Genomic DNA, 17355 nt, shown 5'->3' on the forward strand with positions numbered 1-17355 from the left:
CATGAAACCTGTGGAGGAAGCAATTTATAATAATTATAATAGAGCAATTTAAAAGGAACAGCAGTAATGTATGGTGACGGATATTAACGAGACATTGTGGTGATCATTTTGCAATATTTATGAATATTGAATAATTTTTTGTACACCTGAAACTAATATAATATGTCAATTATACCTCAATGAAAAAAGAGAAGAAAATTAATGAATAAAACGGACAGCAGTAGGGTAAATTAGAAGTAGACAGAGCAGCAAATGAAGGGAGGTGGGAAAAGAGGAGCGAATGATGGAATGGAAGAAGAAGGATGGAAGCCTGGAAAAGGAGAGGGAAAGGAGGAAAACACCTTCCTAGCCCAGAGACCATAAGTGGCTGATGAAAAATGAAAAGGAAAAAATAGGAGGAAAAAGAGAATGGAAATGTAATGGGTTTGAGTAGCACAATGGCAATTGGGGAGAAAAATCCTGGTGTTTTCCCAGTTCTTTGTGTTCCAAGAACAGCTCACATCGCTTCTACCCAGAGATGTGCACTCATTGGGTTCCTGTATGTGTGTTCTGAAAGATTCTGTGTGTGTGCTCTCAAGAATTCTGCCCTCTTACACAGCCCTGGCAGAGACCCAAAGGAGGGGAAGAGTGTGAGCAAGCTGCAGTAAGCAATATGAACATTCAGTTCAATCCTCCCTTAGCAAATCCCACATTGAGAGCTGAATTCCTGTCTGTGAGACAGATGTCTGTAATAAGAGAGGGGGAGAGTTTCCCCTGTTCTGAAGGCCTTAAAGAAGCCTGCCCTCTTTTGTATTTCTAATAATTACTTCATATACATATTATTCCTTAGGAATGGGGGCTCAAGATTATTATAATCTTTGATTGTAAATACTTCATATGTAACTCCATCTCTCTTTTCAGAAGTGAATGTCCCTCCCTCCTACATGAAAGACAAAATAGACTCAATATCAGTGTGTCTATTCAAAAAAAAGTAGGACAAAGAAAAGTTTCTCTCTGAGTTTGATTATCAATAATGAACTTCAATAATCAACAAGGGCTCTTCACAATACAGGCTTCACTTAAGAGATCTTCCTGTAATTCACTAGCTGTCTGCACACTCTCCTCATTGCCACCTTCATTTCTTGATTTCTGAATGTGTAAATGAGAGGGTTCAGGAAAGGAGTGAGAACTGCATAAAAGATGGCCAGAAACTTATCCAGGTGTATAGACATAGATGACCATGTATAGACAAATATCAAAGGACCAAAGAACAGGACTACCACAGTGATGTGAGCTGACAGTGTGGACAGAGCCTTGGATGAACCAGCTGAATAGTGTTTCTGAACAGTGAGAATGATGACAATATAGGAAACAATTAGTATGAAGAAGGACCCAACAGAGATGAATCCACTGTTGGCTGTGACCATGGACTCTAGTCGGTCAGTGTCTGTGCAGGCAAGTTTGATGAACCGAGGAAGGTCACAGTAAAAGCTGTCCAACACATTAGGACCACAGAAAGGTAAGTTTACCACAAAAACCAATTGAACCATGGAATGGATAAAGCCAGTCATCCAGGCAGCCACTAAAAAGAAGATGCACAACCTTGAGTTCATGATGGTCAAATAGTAGAGAGGCTTACATATGGCAACATATCTGTCAAAGGCCATGGCTATGAGCAGCACCATTTCCACACCACCAACGAAATGGATGAAGAAGATTTGAGTGATGCAGCCACTATAGGAGATGACTTTACGCTTTCTGAAAAGGTCATAAATCATCTTGGGAGAACTGACAGAAGAAACTCCCAGGTCAATGAAGGAGAGGTTGGCCAATAGAAAGTACATGGGGGAGTGTAAGTGAGGGTCAGAGGTCACAGTGATCATAATGAGGGAGTTTCCCATCATGCTAGCCACATAAAACGTGCAAGAGAACACAAAGAGGAGAAGTTGGATCTCCCTGGAATTGGTGAGTCCCAGGAACACAAACTCTGAAACTACAGAGTGATTCGCTCCATCCATTGGCTTTGTTGGCATTGCTACCTGAAGGAGAATAACAGGAGAAAACGTAAATTATGGTGATTAGGTTAATAAATTAGAAGAAGAAAGGTCAAGGTTATGAAAGTCTGTTTCTGCTTTAGCATTAAAACTGACCTAACACGCTCATGGCCTCTGAAATAGGATCACAGAGAAATGGGTGGCTGTCATGTGGAGCTGTTCTCTACCACCAAGCTGTCTCTGAAGTTAATACCCTCTGCTTCCTCCCACACCATGATACTGTTCATGAGATACAAGATGGTCAACATGAGTAACAGGAATTCAACCCCAAACCTTTTGATTTTAGATTCAAAATTAATACAATCTGGCCCCAGTGACACAAAATTCCACCACTTCTCAACTGTTCCATCCGCTTCCAAAACTACAAGCCTTATTCTGGCAAACAAATCCTTCCTCTTGACTCCCCACCTCTAGAACATATTTATCTTCAAGATTTATTAAATTTTAACCATATCGGTGAAGTCTTGCTTTATAGTACTAGCATTTATCTTACTATCTCTTGTATTTTAGTAAACTGAATACAGTTCTACATCACCAAGTAGACTGAAAGCTTCTTGAAGGCAGGGATTATGACTTATTCATATTTGGATTCCCTGAGGCAATGAAAAAGTGGTCCACACAGAGGTGCAGGTCCATGAATTGTCTGTTACCAGTTTGCATCATGTTACATGCCGAAATTGAGAGTTAGTGTTTAGAAACTTCTCTAGCAATTTTACATCACAGCAAAACCCAAGTGTATGAGTTTGTCTTTACTAAAGTATCAGTCCATGAAGGATTCGGAAAAAAAAAAAAAAAAAACTGGTTCTTCACCAAAGATAATTTGAGAAACACTGTATTTAATACATAATCGGAGAATCTTAAAACTATGATAGGCATCATGGTATAGTGAAAATCATTTTGTTCAAACCTCTATGTAAAGACTCATCACATTATCTTGTAATTTTAGTTTTATTTAAATATGGTTCAGCAACTGACAAGTTGATATTGATCAAGTTACTTAAATCTTCAACCTCAGTTTATCTATGAAATTGTAGTTAACAATATTAACTTCTCAGAGTAAGCAGTAAGTGGACCTACACATTGAATACACAATTACAAAACTTCAATCATTTTATCGTGTGTAGGTATTAATATGTAAATATTCAGTAAATGTTCATTTTACTTTCCTTTCTTTCACTTGTCCGTAATAGTGGTCAACACATGAGATAAGTGAATGGATAAGAATACAAAATGGTATTGGCCAGCAGAGAGCATCAAAATTCGATGTCTAAAAGATATTTCAATAATATATTATGATTATCTCCTTCTACATAATAGTAGGAGATTATAGTATTCATACCCTTTTAATGATCAAAATAAAAACCATCTTGTGTAGATGTAGTATATTTGCTCTCAAAACACGCTATATTTCTTTGTAGTACTGACCGCAAATGTGATTCATTGATTCTTTGTTCTCCTTCCTGATGAGACTGTAACTCTCATAAATTAAGGACCACATCTGTCTTGTTATCCAGTGTATCTCAAAACTTAGAATTACACCAGGTACATAATAGGGATATGTAAATATTTTAGGAAATAAGTATTTGATGAAAGATAGAAGAAGATGTATTTGGATGATTAAAAAATACATGGAAATATGTCTAATTATATAACTAAGGAAGATGGATAGAGACTGTGCATAGTTCCCAAGTGACAAAAAAAAAAATAGAAAATGAAGGATTACAAAGGTGAAGAAGAATTCGGGGAAAAGAAGAAATCAACGAGATTAAAAGGAAAATCTAAAAAGGACAAAGAAATTAAGAAAATACATGTATAATGACAAAAAAAGAAGGACAAAGTTTACTTTAAGTAAAGGTAGCTTACGAGGTATGATTTGCATGACTTTCTGGACCAACTCTTCAGAAATTCTATAATTATAAACGAATTATAGTATTATATCTCCAGGTGTCTTTTAAGTGCTAAGGCTCTTGGAAGAGTTTCTCAATAAACCTGTACCAGCTATACACATAAGCTGTGAATTTATTTGTCTTTTGGCTCTCCACTCACCATCAACTAGGTAAGAATTGGGAATTTTAGGAAAAGCGAGTTTAAAGCAGAACAAGATATAAACATGGAACGTAGATGTACTAAAAGGATGAGAACATACCCATTCAAATATCAGGGAATATAGAAACGTGAAAACTTTGGGTCATCACAGTGTTAAAGTCACTTGAGACAGAGTCAGGATTCAAATCTTAGTCCACAAGAAAAGTCGGAGAGAAGTTTCTAAATGGACGCACAAGGATATGATGTTTATTCACTTAAAAGTCATCAAATACCCGTAGGGAAAAACTCCTGAATAATGGTGTCCTGAAATCATCTTCTCTTATAGATTGGCTATGCTTTGAAATAACTTTTTTTAAATGTACTAATTATACCCAGAATTTTTTATTTTTTTTTAATTTTTTGTTTATTGCAGTAACATTGGTTTATAACATTGTATAAATTTCATGTGTACATCATTATACTTCTATTTCTGCGTAGATTACATCGTGTTCACCACCCAAATACTAATTACAATCCATCACCACACACATGTGCCGAATTATCCCTTTCGCCCGCCTCCCTCCCCCCTTCCCCTCTGGTAACCACCAATCCAATCTCTGTCCCTATGTGTTTGTTTGTTGTTGTTATTATCTACTACTTAATGAGTGAGATCATACAGTATTTTAACTAATTAAATATCCATGATGTGAAAAACAAGGCCTGACTCTTTGCCGTCTGTTGTGATTAATCCTTTCTCTTGATCCATATAGAATTGATTAATCCTCCAAACAGATTCCCAGACAATCACTCCTTTATAGATGAAGGTAATACTGGTAACTGAAGTTCCAAATAATAGAATCAACAAGTTGAAAGGGATCTACAGACAGCCGTGAGATTTGAGCAAGGTACTAATCTAAATCATTGCCCATATAAATGTCCTCATCAATTTAAAAATATTGTGAGTTTAACACAGTTCAAACTTTCTGCATTTTTTTATTGCAAATTGTCACAAAAACTTCTTTACACCCAAGTAAAATCCTGCCTCCTCTAATTTAAGACCACTTCTACTTTTACTTTTTATACCTGTAGGAAATATAAAAAATTACATGCCCTTTTCAAATAACCTTTTATGTACAAAAATGCAACAAATTAAGTCACCCCTTAGCTATCTGTTCACAGCATTCAACAAATTCCATACCTTTTATATTTCCTCTTAGGATCACTTACTCCCTTCCATCTAAAAAAAAATCCTTTGTCAGCCTTCTCTAAGACTTTCTTCATTCTACTTACAGCTTAGAAATAAAATTACTCTAAAACACTCTAACTGTAAACCACATAAGAGACCAGGAAAACTAGTTCAAGCTCCTGGTAGTTTTATGTTGTATTTTTTTATTTTTCCACATCATATTTTAAAATGACATTACACTGGAAATTATTGACTCAGCTTTGGATTTTTTGGTCTCCATGTCTTTTATTTCCATTGGGATGTCTATGAAATCCTTTTCCATCTTGTAAATTTGATAAGTGCCTAATTTGCTTCCCTTTTCACAGATGATCAGTTTATACTCATCTCTTTTGAAAAGCTGATGGAGAGAAAAATAAAATTACCCTTTTTTTAATATTTTCAGGTATCATCATTTTTCTTGCCTGTGTATCAAGTGGCAGATGGTAAGAATCTTTCACTTAATCAGCATTGGGAACAGAGTAATTAATTGCAACCTATGCTGAATCCAAAATATTCCAAAGCCATTTGACTTTTTCTAATGTCTTTCACATTACCCTAGGCACAATGTAATTATAGCTAAAAGCCAAGTTAACCTTTTCCAATATGTCAATAAACTTTTTCACAATTATTCTTCTGTTCTATTCAGTTCCTTATCTATCTAATTTGCTTTAGGATAACACTCATGTACTTGAGGATATGACTCATATTCATAGCAATTCTAACCACAAAATCATGTCTGAAATGCAAGCCACTCTTTGCATTGTTAAATTTATTTCCGTCCTTCCCTTTTACCTGTATAAAGGGAACAGCTTCTTCAGAGAGTCTGAGATTTTCCCGTCTTCTTCAACAGAAAGTGGTATATAAAATTTTGCCATAAGAAGAAATAAAGCCAGTTAAAGCTCTAGAAGACAGTGACCAAGTGATACTGCAAAAACATGGCAGTTGAGAAGAAGCTCATGGATCAGGGGACTTTGCCCCTAGAGAACTATTGGTTTGACCAGAGCAAACAAAGGATCTAAAAACTCATAATAATACACTGGAGAGGAAGACAAACACAAGAGTGGAATATTTTTGTTTAATATCTTTGTGCTACTTTGTTGGAAATTTTATAAATATTGGTAATTACACATTAGAATTAATTTCTGAAAATAGGTAAATAGTAACTCAAAAGATTAACTATAAACATCTTGATCATCTCCAAAAAACCCAATGTGTTTAATTTTTTAGTCTAGTTTAAATAGTAGAAGAATGTACACAAGACTTCATTTTTATGCAATCATGTATTGAGTAATTATGGATGTATACAAAAATTTAGCTATAAAGAAGCTTATTCCAGTGGATAGAGCTTAAAAGTGAATGAAACAACTGAAACATATGTCAACTGACAATAAATTAAATAAATTATGATACATCCATATGGTCAAATTCTCTGAAGCCATTGAAAATCAAGTTCAAACTCTATATAGTTAAAGACAACCATAGCACACTGTTGAATGAAACTCTGGGTAGCAAAATAGCATGTATTGTATGTTGCTGTGCGTTCAGTAGTCCCACCTTTATCTGCCGGGGATACATTCCAAGACCCCCAGTGAATTCTTGAAACTGCGGGTAGTACTGAACCCTATATACACTACGTTTTTTCCATACATACCTGTAATGAAGTTTAATTTATAAATTAGTCACAGTAAGAGATTAACAACAATAACTAATAATAAAATGGCACAATTATAACAATATATTGTAATAAAAGTTACTGTAGATCTTAGCAACCTCAGCATACAATATTTTTTTCTTTCCTTATTAAGTCAAGAGCTTTCACCTTTTCACTTAAAGGAGGTGCTTTATGGCTTCTCTTTGACATATCCAAATTGCCAGCATCACCACTCTTGCACTTTGGGGCCATTATTAAGTAAAATAAGGGTTACTTGAACACAAGCATTGCTATACCATAACGGTCAATAGACGGCTACTAAGTGACTAAACAGGTAGGCGGCATATACAATGTGGACACGCTGGACAAAGAGATGATTCACCTTCCAGGCAAGATGGAGCAGGATGGCAGAGAATACGTCATGCTACTCAGAACAGCACACAATTTAAAACTTATGAATTGTTTATTTCTGGAATTTTCCAACTAGTATTTTCAGACCATGGTTGACAGCGGGTAACTGAAACCATGGAAAGTGAAACTGCCCACAAAGGAGGACTACTTTATAAATATGTATACATATTTGAACAAATAGATAATAAACTTTTTTCAATAAGTACTTCAGGACAGCGGGATTGTTAGGTGAGAAAATAAGGATTTTGACTTTCGATTTTGTATACTTGTATCAGTCAGGTTCCTGCCAGGACAAAAAATGGCACACCCAAATTAGGTAACTGGCAAAGAGCTTAATAAAAGCACAATAAACACAATAAAAGCTGGAAAATGTTGAGTGGAACCAGAGGGGCAAGTGGAAGCTATATTTTTACCCTCTGCATCCACTCTTGTCTTTTATCCAGGGGACAAAGCAGGAAAGACAATATAAGAATAGAAGAAATTGAGACAATATAAGAATAGAAGAATAATTAGCTATTATATCATTGCAAGGTGATCTAAACCCAAAGCGTTAGCCTCCACCAGTGTACTTCGTATGAATAATGGAAGGGAAAAGGGGGGAAGAAAAAGATAATTAATATAAAACATAGCTATCAAAATCCACATTTGTATAGCTGGTCATGAGGCCTATTTTGATAATAGAGTTTCTCTCATTCCTTCTTGTCTTCCATCAGTACCTAGGCTGGACAGCGTACTCTAGCTGGTGGGATGAACAAAACTTCATTCCTATAGGTGATCAGTGTTGAGATGATCCTTTATTTTTTTATTTATTTTGTTTTTGGTGAGGAAGACTGGCCCTGAGATAACATCTGTTGCCAATCCTCCTCTATTTGGTATGTGGGATGCCAGCACAACATGGCTTGATGAGCAGTGTGCAGGTCCGTGCCCAGGATCCGAACCTGGGAACCCAGGCTGCCAAAGCAGAGTGTGCGAACTTAACCACTACACCACCGGGCTGGCACTCAAGATAATCCTTTGTTTAATGAGATATCACCATTTTCCATTGATGGGAATTATTTGGGCAAAGGAGTTCTAAGAAGTACTCCAATAAAGCCCCTGAGTTCTGGACTTAATACTTCTTGTAGCCAATATGAAACAGGAAACAAATTTACCCCTGGTAACTGAGATCTGTCAACCTGACAAGCAGTACCATTCTTAGACCCAAATAAGACAATCCCCTGCCCTAGTCCCTATCTTACAGAAGACCTTAAATTGGCCCCTTCCCAGTCATGCCCTTCACCATGGTGTGAAGATTTCAAGGAACCAAAGAGATATTTTTATCTGGAGCCTATACCCATCCTTCTAGATGAGGCTGTGGTCCCCAAAACCCAAGAATTTCTTTCCAAATTTCCCCCAAGTACACAAACTTGGCTTTCCAGGATTTGGTATAGATATGTATATATAGTTAGCATATACATATTTATCAACATAGATGGAAAGAACATACTGAACTCAATACTTTGTTACCTTGATTTGTAACTTTCAAATATTTCAACATATAGCTTATGGACTTCCGTTTTTACTCTTCCCTCAGTCCCCACAAATGTCAGAGGCAGGTCCTTTTCTGTCTACTAGTTCAGTGACATGAGGAGCCCAAAGGAGTCAAAGGCTAGTCTCAGCAGTGTTCCCTTTGGAAAGATTCTTCCCTGGGGCCCTAGGACCTCTGAACCCACTAAACCAAAGTCCACAAGAATAGGAAGCATAAATTTCCCCAGTAAATTCTTTGGTCTTACTTTTAGAGTGACTTTTCCACCTTGGGTTCATATATTCCAGTTTTAAGACAGATAGCAATATATATATTGGCCACTGGTTTAAGATAGGTACCACATCAAATTGACAGCATCGTAAACTTGCGAAGTGTTCACTTTGCAGTTAGCACAAAAGCTGAGGATTCTCTAGGCCATTCCACTACTCTATCAAGCCAACTGTTTCCAGGTGTTGGAACACAAGTAAGTCCAGTGAACGCTATGGGTGTAAGCCCATGGTCACACTTCACTTCCTATAAGAATATGTCCAGATGCAATATTGTATGTGACACCATAGCAACAGATAAGGCAGTAAATTTATTCTGTGAATCAATAAATTATAGTGCTGGCAGCAGTACTATGGGTGGGAAAGACAAAGCAGTACTCAAAATAGACATATCGGTAGATAATTTATGTTATGTAAGTATATTCTACATTATGACATATATTACACATATTATAAATATGTATATTTTATATATTTATATAATATATATTTACATGTTTTATGTATTTATAATATTTTATAATATATTTATATATAAAATATACATTTATCAGATATATTTATATATATAATATTTATCCTGTGAAGAGAGATTAGAGATAGAGAGATAGAGATCAATAGAAGTAGAGATAAATATCTCTATGAAGATAAATATCTCCCTACTCCATAAAATAAAGGTTTAACTCAGGGCCAGCCCAGTGGTGCAGCAGTTAATTTTGTGCACTCCTCTTTGGCAGCCCAGGGTTTGCCAGTTCGGATCCTGGGCGCGGACATACTCACCACTCATCAAGCCATGCTGAGGTGGTGTCCCATATAGAAGAGCTGCAACTCTACAACTATGATACACAGCTATGAACTGGAGCTTTGGGGAGAAAAAATAAATAAAAAATAAAGGTTTAACTCTATTCCACCTGCCACAAGATAAGACAGCTACTCCTCTCAGAGTAGGGTGAGATGTGGTACTATACAGGGTGCTGATCATTTACTTTTGTGTTGGCAGCTTGAGCACTCAGCAGTGGTAATAGGCAGATGAGCCTTAGAGAGGAAATTCACGTTGCTCATTTTATGCAAAGACATCAACTATGCTGCTATGGCCACTTTTAGTGCCAATTAAGCAGTTCTAGGACAGTGAGTGAAAGAAGCTGACTGACATCCTCAGGGGCAGGTTACCTTGTTCCTGCATGGTGAATAACCTCTAATAGGCTTTTACACAGACACAAATACCGTCATTCTCTGTGCTTTTCTGAGAAGTCCAGCTACATACTTCTCCCCAGAACCCCGTGCCAATAATTTTATAAGCTTATTCTTTCTTAGGCCCTGAACAACCAAACGAACCATTAGGCCTGCCCACAAATAAGTAAGATTTGCACCACAAGTCATCCTTCTTTCCAAGGGAAGTGTACAACTAAAGGTATTCCCTAGGTTCTTCCCATTAGGAGGGTTTTCCTTCACCACTATCCTTCAAGGCAATTGCTTATAGCTGATGCCAGCATAACATGCATACCTCTTCATAAACCAGGTTGTGTTTTCTCTGTCACCATTAATTGGTCATAGAGAATTTCCAACGTCCAAAGAGAGACATGTAGTGAAAGGGGAGGAGACCATCCGAGTCTGAGCCTCCTGCTCTTATAGGTTACTTTTGGTTTCCAGACTGTCTACAGAGCCTTTTCTTGCTCCAGTCACAATTCAAAACTGGCAGCCTCATGAATTACTCAGTAAAAAGATTGAAGCAACATACTCAACTATGGTATATGTTGCCTCCAAAATATATAGAAATTCACCAAGTATTGTTCCTCTTTCTCTGGTGGGTATTGCAAGATGCAGAAACTTTTGAAGAGATACCTTCAATGTTCCAAACCACTTGGAGATGTCACTGATGTGGAAAGTCCCTGAAATTCTCATGGATTCATCTCATCATCCTGCACACGTGTGTCTTACTACTTCTACCTCATTAGGTCTAATTAACATGACGTCATTAGAGTAATGGACAAACATAGTATCCCATATGATACCAAAACCTTCAAGTATCCTCTCTGACAATAATATGAGAAAGATCAGGAAAATTGTGTCAAAGTTTGGGTTCCCAGAGAAGCAGGTTCTGTGATAAAGATCAGCACACAGGAAGCTTGTTAGGGAGCGCTATCAGGATCAATTCTGTTTGGAGGTAGGAAATTAAGCAGGATGTAGAAGAGGAAGTTAAGTGACAGTACAGTTACAACAAGGCCTCAGCCAAACTTGCAGGGAGCTCTGAACCTGGAATGAGATTCCAGAACTGTCCCAAGTGGACTGATAACCAACCATTGGATACAAACTAACACAGACAGTGTGTATGGCCTTGTGTATTTCAGCTCTTTTTAGCCACAGGCATTCCCAAAAGGGCAGATTAATGAGAAGTGTCAGACAGCAACACTCCCGACAGCTAGGGGATAAATCTTTCTATCCCGAATAAATCTTTCTGTCCTGAAGAGGGGGATATTGGTGACAGACATAACATATGTGACAATCATCCCCAAGCTACTTGCATCTCCTTGATTCATTTGAGTTCTAGAAGTAGCTTCTTAAGAACTTTGGCAAACTTCTTATCCTGTGGGCATCTTATAAGAAGAAAGTTAATGGGATGAATTACAGCAACTGCCCCTGAAGTGGGTGGTGATACTACAACTAGTACTCATATCTCTCCTCTATCATATGGTCTAGATTCCTTAGTTGACAACTCTGCTGGCCCAGTTGGCTCAGCTGAAAGGTGAACTAGACCCTCATCAGGAGCACTCCAATTCCCTGTTTACTATGTTCTTCTTAAGCCATGGCTGTTGCATTTGTCCATTTACCACCAAAATTGGTTAAGGGTGTTCTCAAAGTCACCCATGTGGATCAACTGGTGCCAAACTGCATCTTCCCTACTCTCACTGCCTAACAGCAGCCTTACTTCTTCCTAATGATCAATTACCCCTGCCAGGGTGGTAATTCCTCCTCTATTTGCTTTTGGTGCAAGAAGCCTGAATTTCCTGGGCAATAGTCATAGACCAAAACTTAATGGAACTCTTGTTGTGTCTCTGGTGGAAATGTTTTCTCTTGTTATTGAAATCAGGACTTCATAGTGCCCAGAGTTTCAGGGATGGGAAGCTCAAATTCCCCAACTGTACCTTGGATCCTGGACCCATGCATGCTACCTAATGGGGACACAGCATCAACAATATATATTTTACATATATATCTCAAAATATTATCTCCAAGCTGTTGCTTCAGTTGCACCTGCAGTAAGCTATCCCATTGGTCTATTAGACCAGCAGACTCTGGGAGGTACAGTATGTGATAGGACCAGTAGATCCAAGGTCATGTGCCAACTTCCACACCTCCTTTTCTTTAATGTGGTTCCACAGTATGATGTGATGTTTTGTGGCATCCCATGTCTGTATACTAATTACTCTGTAATCCTAAGAATATGGTTGATCCAGAACCTAAAATTTGTATTGTGATTATCCAATTGGTGGTGCTTGCTGTAAACTTCACATCTTTTCCCTTCTCACTACCAATTTTTCTAATACCATAAGGTATTCCAGGTAAAATGGTTCATGTAGAAGGGCTATTTGCACATTCTGGAACTGCTGCAAAAACATCTGTTTCAGATCTGCACCCCACTCAAAGTTGACAGGCTTTCATTTCTTCTAATACATGGGCTAGAGAGGTATTCCTGGTATAAAATATGTTTCCTCCAGAAACAGGAGAAATCTACCAGACACTGTGCTTCCTTATTAGTGATAGGAGAAGCAAGATGCAATAGTTTTCCCTTTACTTTGAAGAGGATGCCCTGGCATGCTCCAAAATATTGAACTCATAAAAATTTTTCTAATTTTATTGAGGAATAATTGACAAATACAATTGTATATACTTGAAGTGTACAACGTGATGATTTGATATTGTGAAATGATTACCAAGATAAAGAAAATTAACACATCCATCACCTCAAAGAATTAACTCTTTTGTGTGTAGGTGTGTGTGTGTGTACGTGTGTGTGGTGAGACTGCTTAAGATCTACTTTCAGCATCTTTCAAGTATACAATAACCATATTATTAACTATAGTCACTACACTGTACATTAGATCCTCTGAACTTTTTCTTATGACTGAAAGTTTGTATATTTTGACCTACATTTCCTCATTGTTCCCTCCCCCCAGCCAAAATTAGCTTTTTTACCCTTAGATTCCACATAAAAGGACTACCATACAGTAGTTGTCTTTCTCTGTCTGGCTTATTTCACTTGGCAAAATACACTCCAGGCTTATCCAAGTTGTCATAAATGGCAGGATTTTCTTTTCTATTGCTGAATAATATTCCATTGTGTGTATATATATACACATTATTTTCTTTATCCATAATGTTGTTAATGTTGTAGGACATTAACATTGTTTCCATATCTTAGCTACTGTGAATAATGCTGCAATGAAGACGGATGTGCAGGTCACTCTTGAAGATACTGATCTCATTTCATTCTAATATATACCCAGAAATGGGATTGCTGGATCATATGGTAGTTCTAGTTTTAATTTTTTGAAGAACCTCCATACTGTTTTCCATAGTGGCTGTACCAGTTTACATTCCCACCAACACAAGGGTTCTCTTTTCTCCATATCCTCACTAGCATTTGTTCTCTTGTCCTTTTGATAATGGTCATTCTAACAGGTGTGAAATGATATCTCATTGTGGTTTTGATTTGCATTTCCCAGATGATTACTGAAGTTGAGCAGCTTTTCATATGCTTATTGGCCATTTGTACATCTTCTTTGGAAAAATGTCTGTTCAGATCCTTTGCCTACTTTTTAATTGGAATAATTGTTTTCTGGCTATTGAATTTTGTGAGTTCCTTATATCTTTTGGATACAACCTTTTATCAGCTATTGGGTATACAAAAAAAAACCCTCCCATTCTGTGGATTGCCTTTTCAATTTATTGATTGTTTCTTTTGCTATGCAGAAGGAATAGCATATTCCTGTGAATAGCGTATTTTGTTACCTGTGTTCTTGGTGTGTTATCCAAGAAATCATTCCCAAGACCAATGTCAAGGAGCTTTTTCTGTTTTCTTCTAGGAGTTTTATGGTTTCAAGTCTTACATTTAAGTCTTTGATCTATTTCATGAACTCCTAAAATTTTAATGATGTGGCAATTTCCTTATTCTTCATAGAATTTATTCCCTCCCTTGAGAGCACATGTATATTACCAAAGCATCCAATGTACTTACCATTTCTTCCTCGTGTGGTTTGATAGTGTGATGTCATTAATATAATAGATAATTATTATGATCTATAAGATATTCAGATGGTCCAGATCTCTTCAGACTATATTACAACAAAGAATAAAACTGCAAATGTATATTGTTCTCCATTCCATGCAAATGCTAACTGTTTCTGTTTCTCCTTTCTGATAGAAATGGAAAAGAAAATTTATAAGATCAATGATAAGATATCATATACCCAAGCCTATATTAATCTGCTCTGGCAAAGATACCACCTTTGGTACAGCAGCCTCAATTAAGGCTAATACTAGGTTGAGTTTACAATAGTCCACTGTCATTCTCCAGAATCTGTCTGGCTTTTATAGGGGCCACAGTGGTGAACTAAATGGAGATATGTTGGGGATCACTGTTCCTGTACCTTTGGGTATCTTTTAGCCACCTACCTCTAAAGAACGTAATAAACTTTTTGAAATGCTTTCTTGGCCTGGGGATGGACTGCTTCAGTATCTACCCCTCTTCAGTAGCTGTAACCCACAAAGCTAGGACAAACACTGGGAGTTGTACCAACTACCCAATATATCCATTCAAATTATACATTCAGGAAATGGTGTAATGATGACTGGGGGGTTGTCATTTGGTGAACCCACTATGCACCAGACCTAGACCAGGACTCCATGTATACCTACCTAACTCCCACACTACTCCATTCAAACAAAGGACCATGACGACCCTTGAGGAATCTAGGTGTATATATCAACTGAGACCCTGGTCCAACAGTCTTCAAAATGTCGTGATATTCCTTTTTTTCCTGGTGTATAACTATGCAAATACATGGTCACTGGCACTTTTGGAAAAAGTACTGGGAGAATCATTGCCATGTACTCTTACTGAGCTGTTGCACAGTCGTTCCTCCTGGCATTTTTATTAAAGCAGCCTTGGTGATGCCATGTCCCCTAGCTCCTCCCAGAAGCATACAATTAGGGGTTATCCAGGTAGATTACACATAATAGATCCACTCAGATATGTTCTTAAGCCTCTAGACTACTTCCTCTACCTATCAGGGGAATTGTGGCGTTTCAACGTCCTTAATAGTAGTGAGTGCCTAGAACAAAATACCTGGTAGGTTTTTATACACAATAAATATTTGTAAATTCATTAATTCCATAAATTCTGGCTTTTGGAGGTGATGGGGTCACCAGCGGAAGGCCCACCAATAGGGATTGTTTTCAAGTAAAGGAGTTATTCTGATATCTTTTATTACCAGAGAGACATTATAGTGCAGGGAGGGGACCCAAACTGCAAGACTTTGTGTCCAGGCTAACTATCTAATAGACCTTGAGGATATTTAACATCTCTGTGCCTCAGATCCCTCCTCTGTAAAATAAGGATAATGAGAGTATCCGCTTCATAAGGTTGAAGGTAAAGGACTTAGAACAATGCCTAGACTGTAAAAATCATTACATGAATCACATCAGTTATTACCTCCCCTAGGACACAAATGATGAGAGACAATCCATTGCTTCATGAAGGAAACTTCAATGAATAAATCCCTTTCTGTTCCTTAGTAACCATGTTAAATAACAGGCTGCAAGATTTCTGGAAAAAGAGGAACTTCACAGATATTTTATAAATATTTCATTTATTATTTGCTGAAATATTTTAAATTTTTCTTTCTAGGAGAGGTGACTTACTTAAGCAGAGTACACAATTCACCAATCACATTTGTTTCCCACAAAAGAAAGAACATCATTAATTGTAAGTATTTTGGGGGATTTCAGCCATACAAAATACAGTTTAATCAAAGATCTCCCTGAATACCACTGTAGATAAAAGAATGCTGTTTAATAATGAATTTTAAACATTTTTTCATGATTAAAGCAACGATTTAAAGTTTGGCTTTGGTAGGACCTGAATAAGGAAATGTATGGTAGTGGTAGAAATTAGGAGAAGATTTATAAATGATAAAACAAAAAGTGCTGAATGCTAATGACAATTTACTAGGAAGAAGGAACACAAATGAGGGGTGTAAACCTCTCTCTTCAAACAGACCTACAGGAAAAATCTGAAAGAGAGGAATATGAGCAGAAATTCAAATACAAAATTGATTTGAAAATGAAAGGGCACTGACCTAGCAACCAGAAGCGTGGTTTCTGGAGCCTGACTCTCTCTGCTGATTTCTGGCTATGTGCCCTCAGGCAAATTACAGTCACCCCTCAATTCCCGGGTTTTAGCATGTGCAACTGAAGGGACTAAAACAAATGATGTTGGGTATACATCTTGGCTTTAAATTATAAAATTCTGGGGCTGGCCCGGTGACGCAAGCAGTTAAGTGCGCGGGATCCACTGCGGCGGCCAGGGGTTTGCCGGTTTGGATCCCCTGTGCACACCAACGCACCGCTTGTTAAGCCATGCTGTGGCAGCATCCCATGTAAGGTAGAGGAAGATGGGCACAAGTGTTAGGCCAGAGTCAGTCTTCCTCTGCAAAAAAGAGTAGGATTGGCATCAGATGTTAGCTCAGGGCTGGTCTTCCTCGCAAAAAAAAAAAATTCTAACGTAGGACTAACAATTTCCCAGACTGCCAGATAGAAGCACCAGATAAGAAGGCAAAATATGTAGAAACTGGGGAAATAAGAAGCAAACAGAGTAGGAACAAAGAGAATTAAAATCAAGATAGTAAGGTAATAAGTAGATGAATGATAATATGAGTGCATAGTTTGTCTATCAACAGAATGATCTGTCCATATAGGAAAAGATAAAATATTGCGGCCAGCCCCATGGCTTAGCAGTTAAGTGCACGTGCTCCACTACTGGCAGCCCAGGTTCAGATCCCAGGTGTGCCGACACACCGCTTGTCTGGCCGTGCTGAGGCGGCATCCCACATAGAGCAACTAGAAGGATGTGCAACTATGACATACAACTATCTACTGGGGCTTTGGGGAAAAAAAGGAGGAGGATTGGCAACAGATGTTAGTTCAGGGCTGATCTTCCT

General features: G+C 37.6%; 1 protein-coding gene across 1 annotated transcript; it reads right to left on the reverse strand.

The window, feature by feature from the left end:
- Positions 1-1058: 1058 nt before the first annotated feature.
- Positions 1059-2012, reverse strand: LOC101399784 (olfactory receptor 4F3/4F16/4F29-like). The gene has a single exon (XM_004421356.3). It carries the CDS (start codon positions 2010-2012, stop codon positions 1059-1061), a length of 954 nt encoding a protein of 317 aa, XP_004421413.3.
- Between the last annotated feature and the right edge of the window lie 15343 nt (positions 2013-17355).

The sequence above is a fragment of the Ceratotherium simum genome, chromosome 3 (assembly GCF_057802395.1).
Source record: "Ceratotherium simum simum isolate JZ-2026a chromosome 3, ASM5780239v1, whole genome shotgun sequence".
Taxonomy (NCBI): Eukaryota; Metazoa; Chordata; class Mammalia; order Perissodactyla; family Rhinocerotidae; genus Ceratotherium; species Ceratotherium simum.

Coding starts and splice junctions, on each gene's coding strand:
- LOC101399784 (XM_004421356.3), bottom strand. CDS start 2,012: ATGCCAACAAAGCCAATGGATGGAGCGAATCACTCTGTAGTTTCAGAG.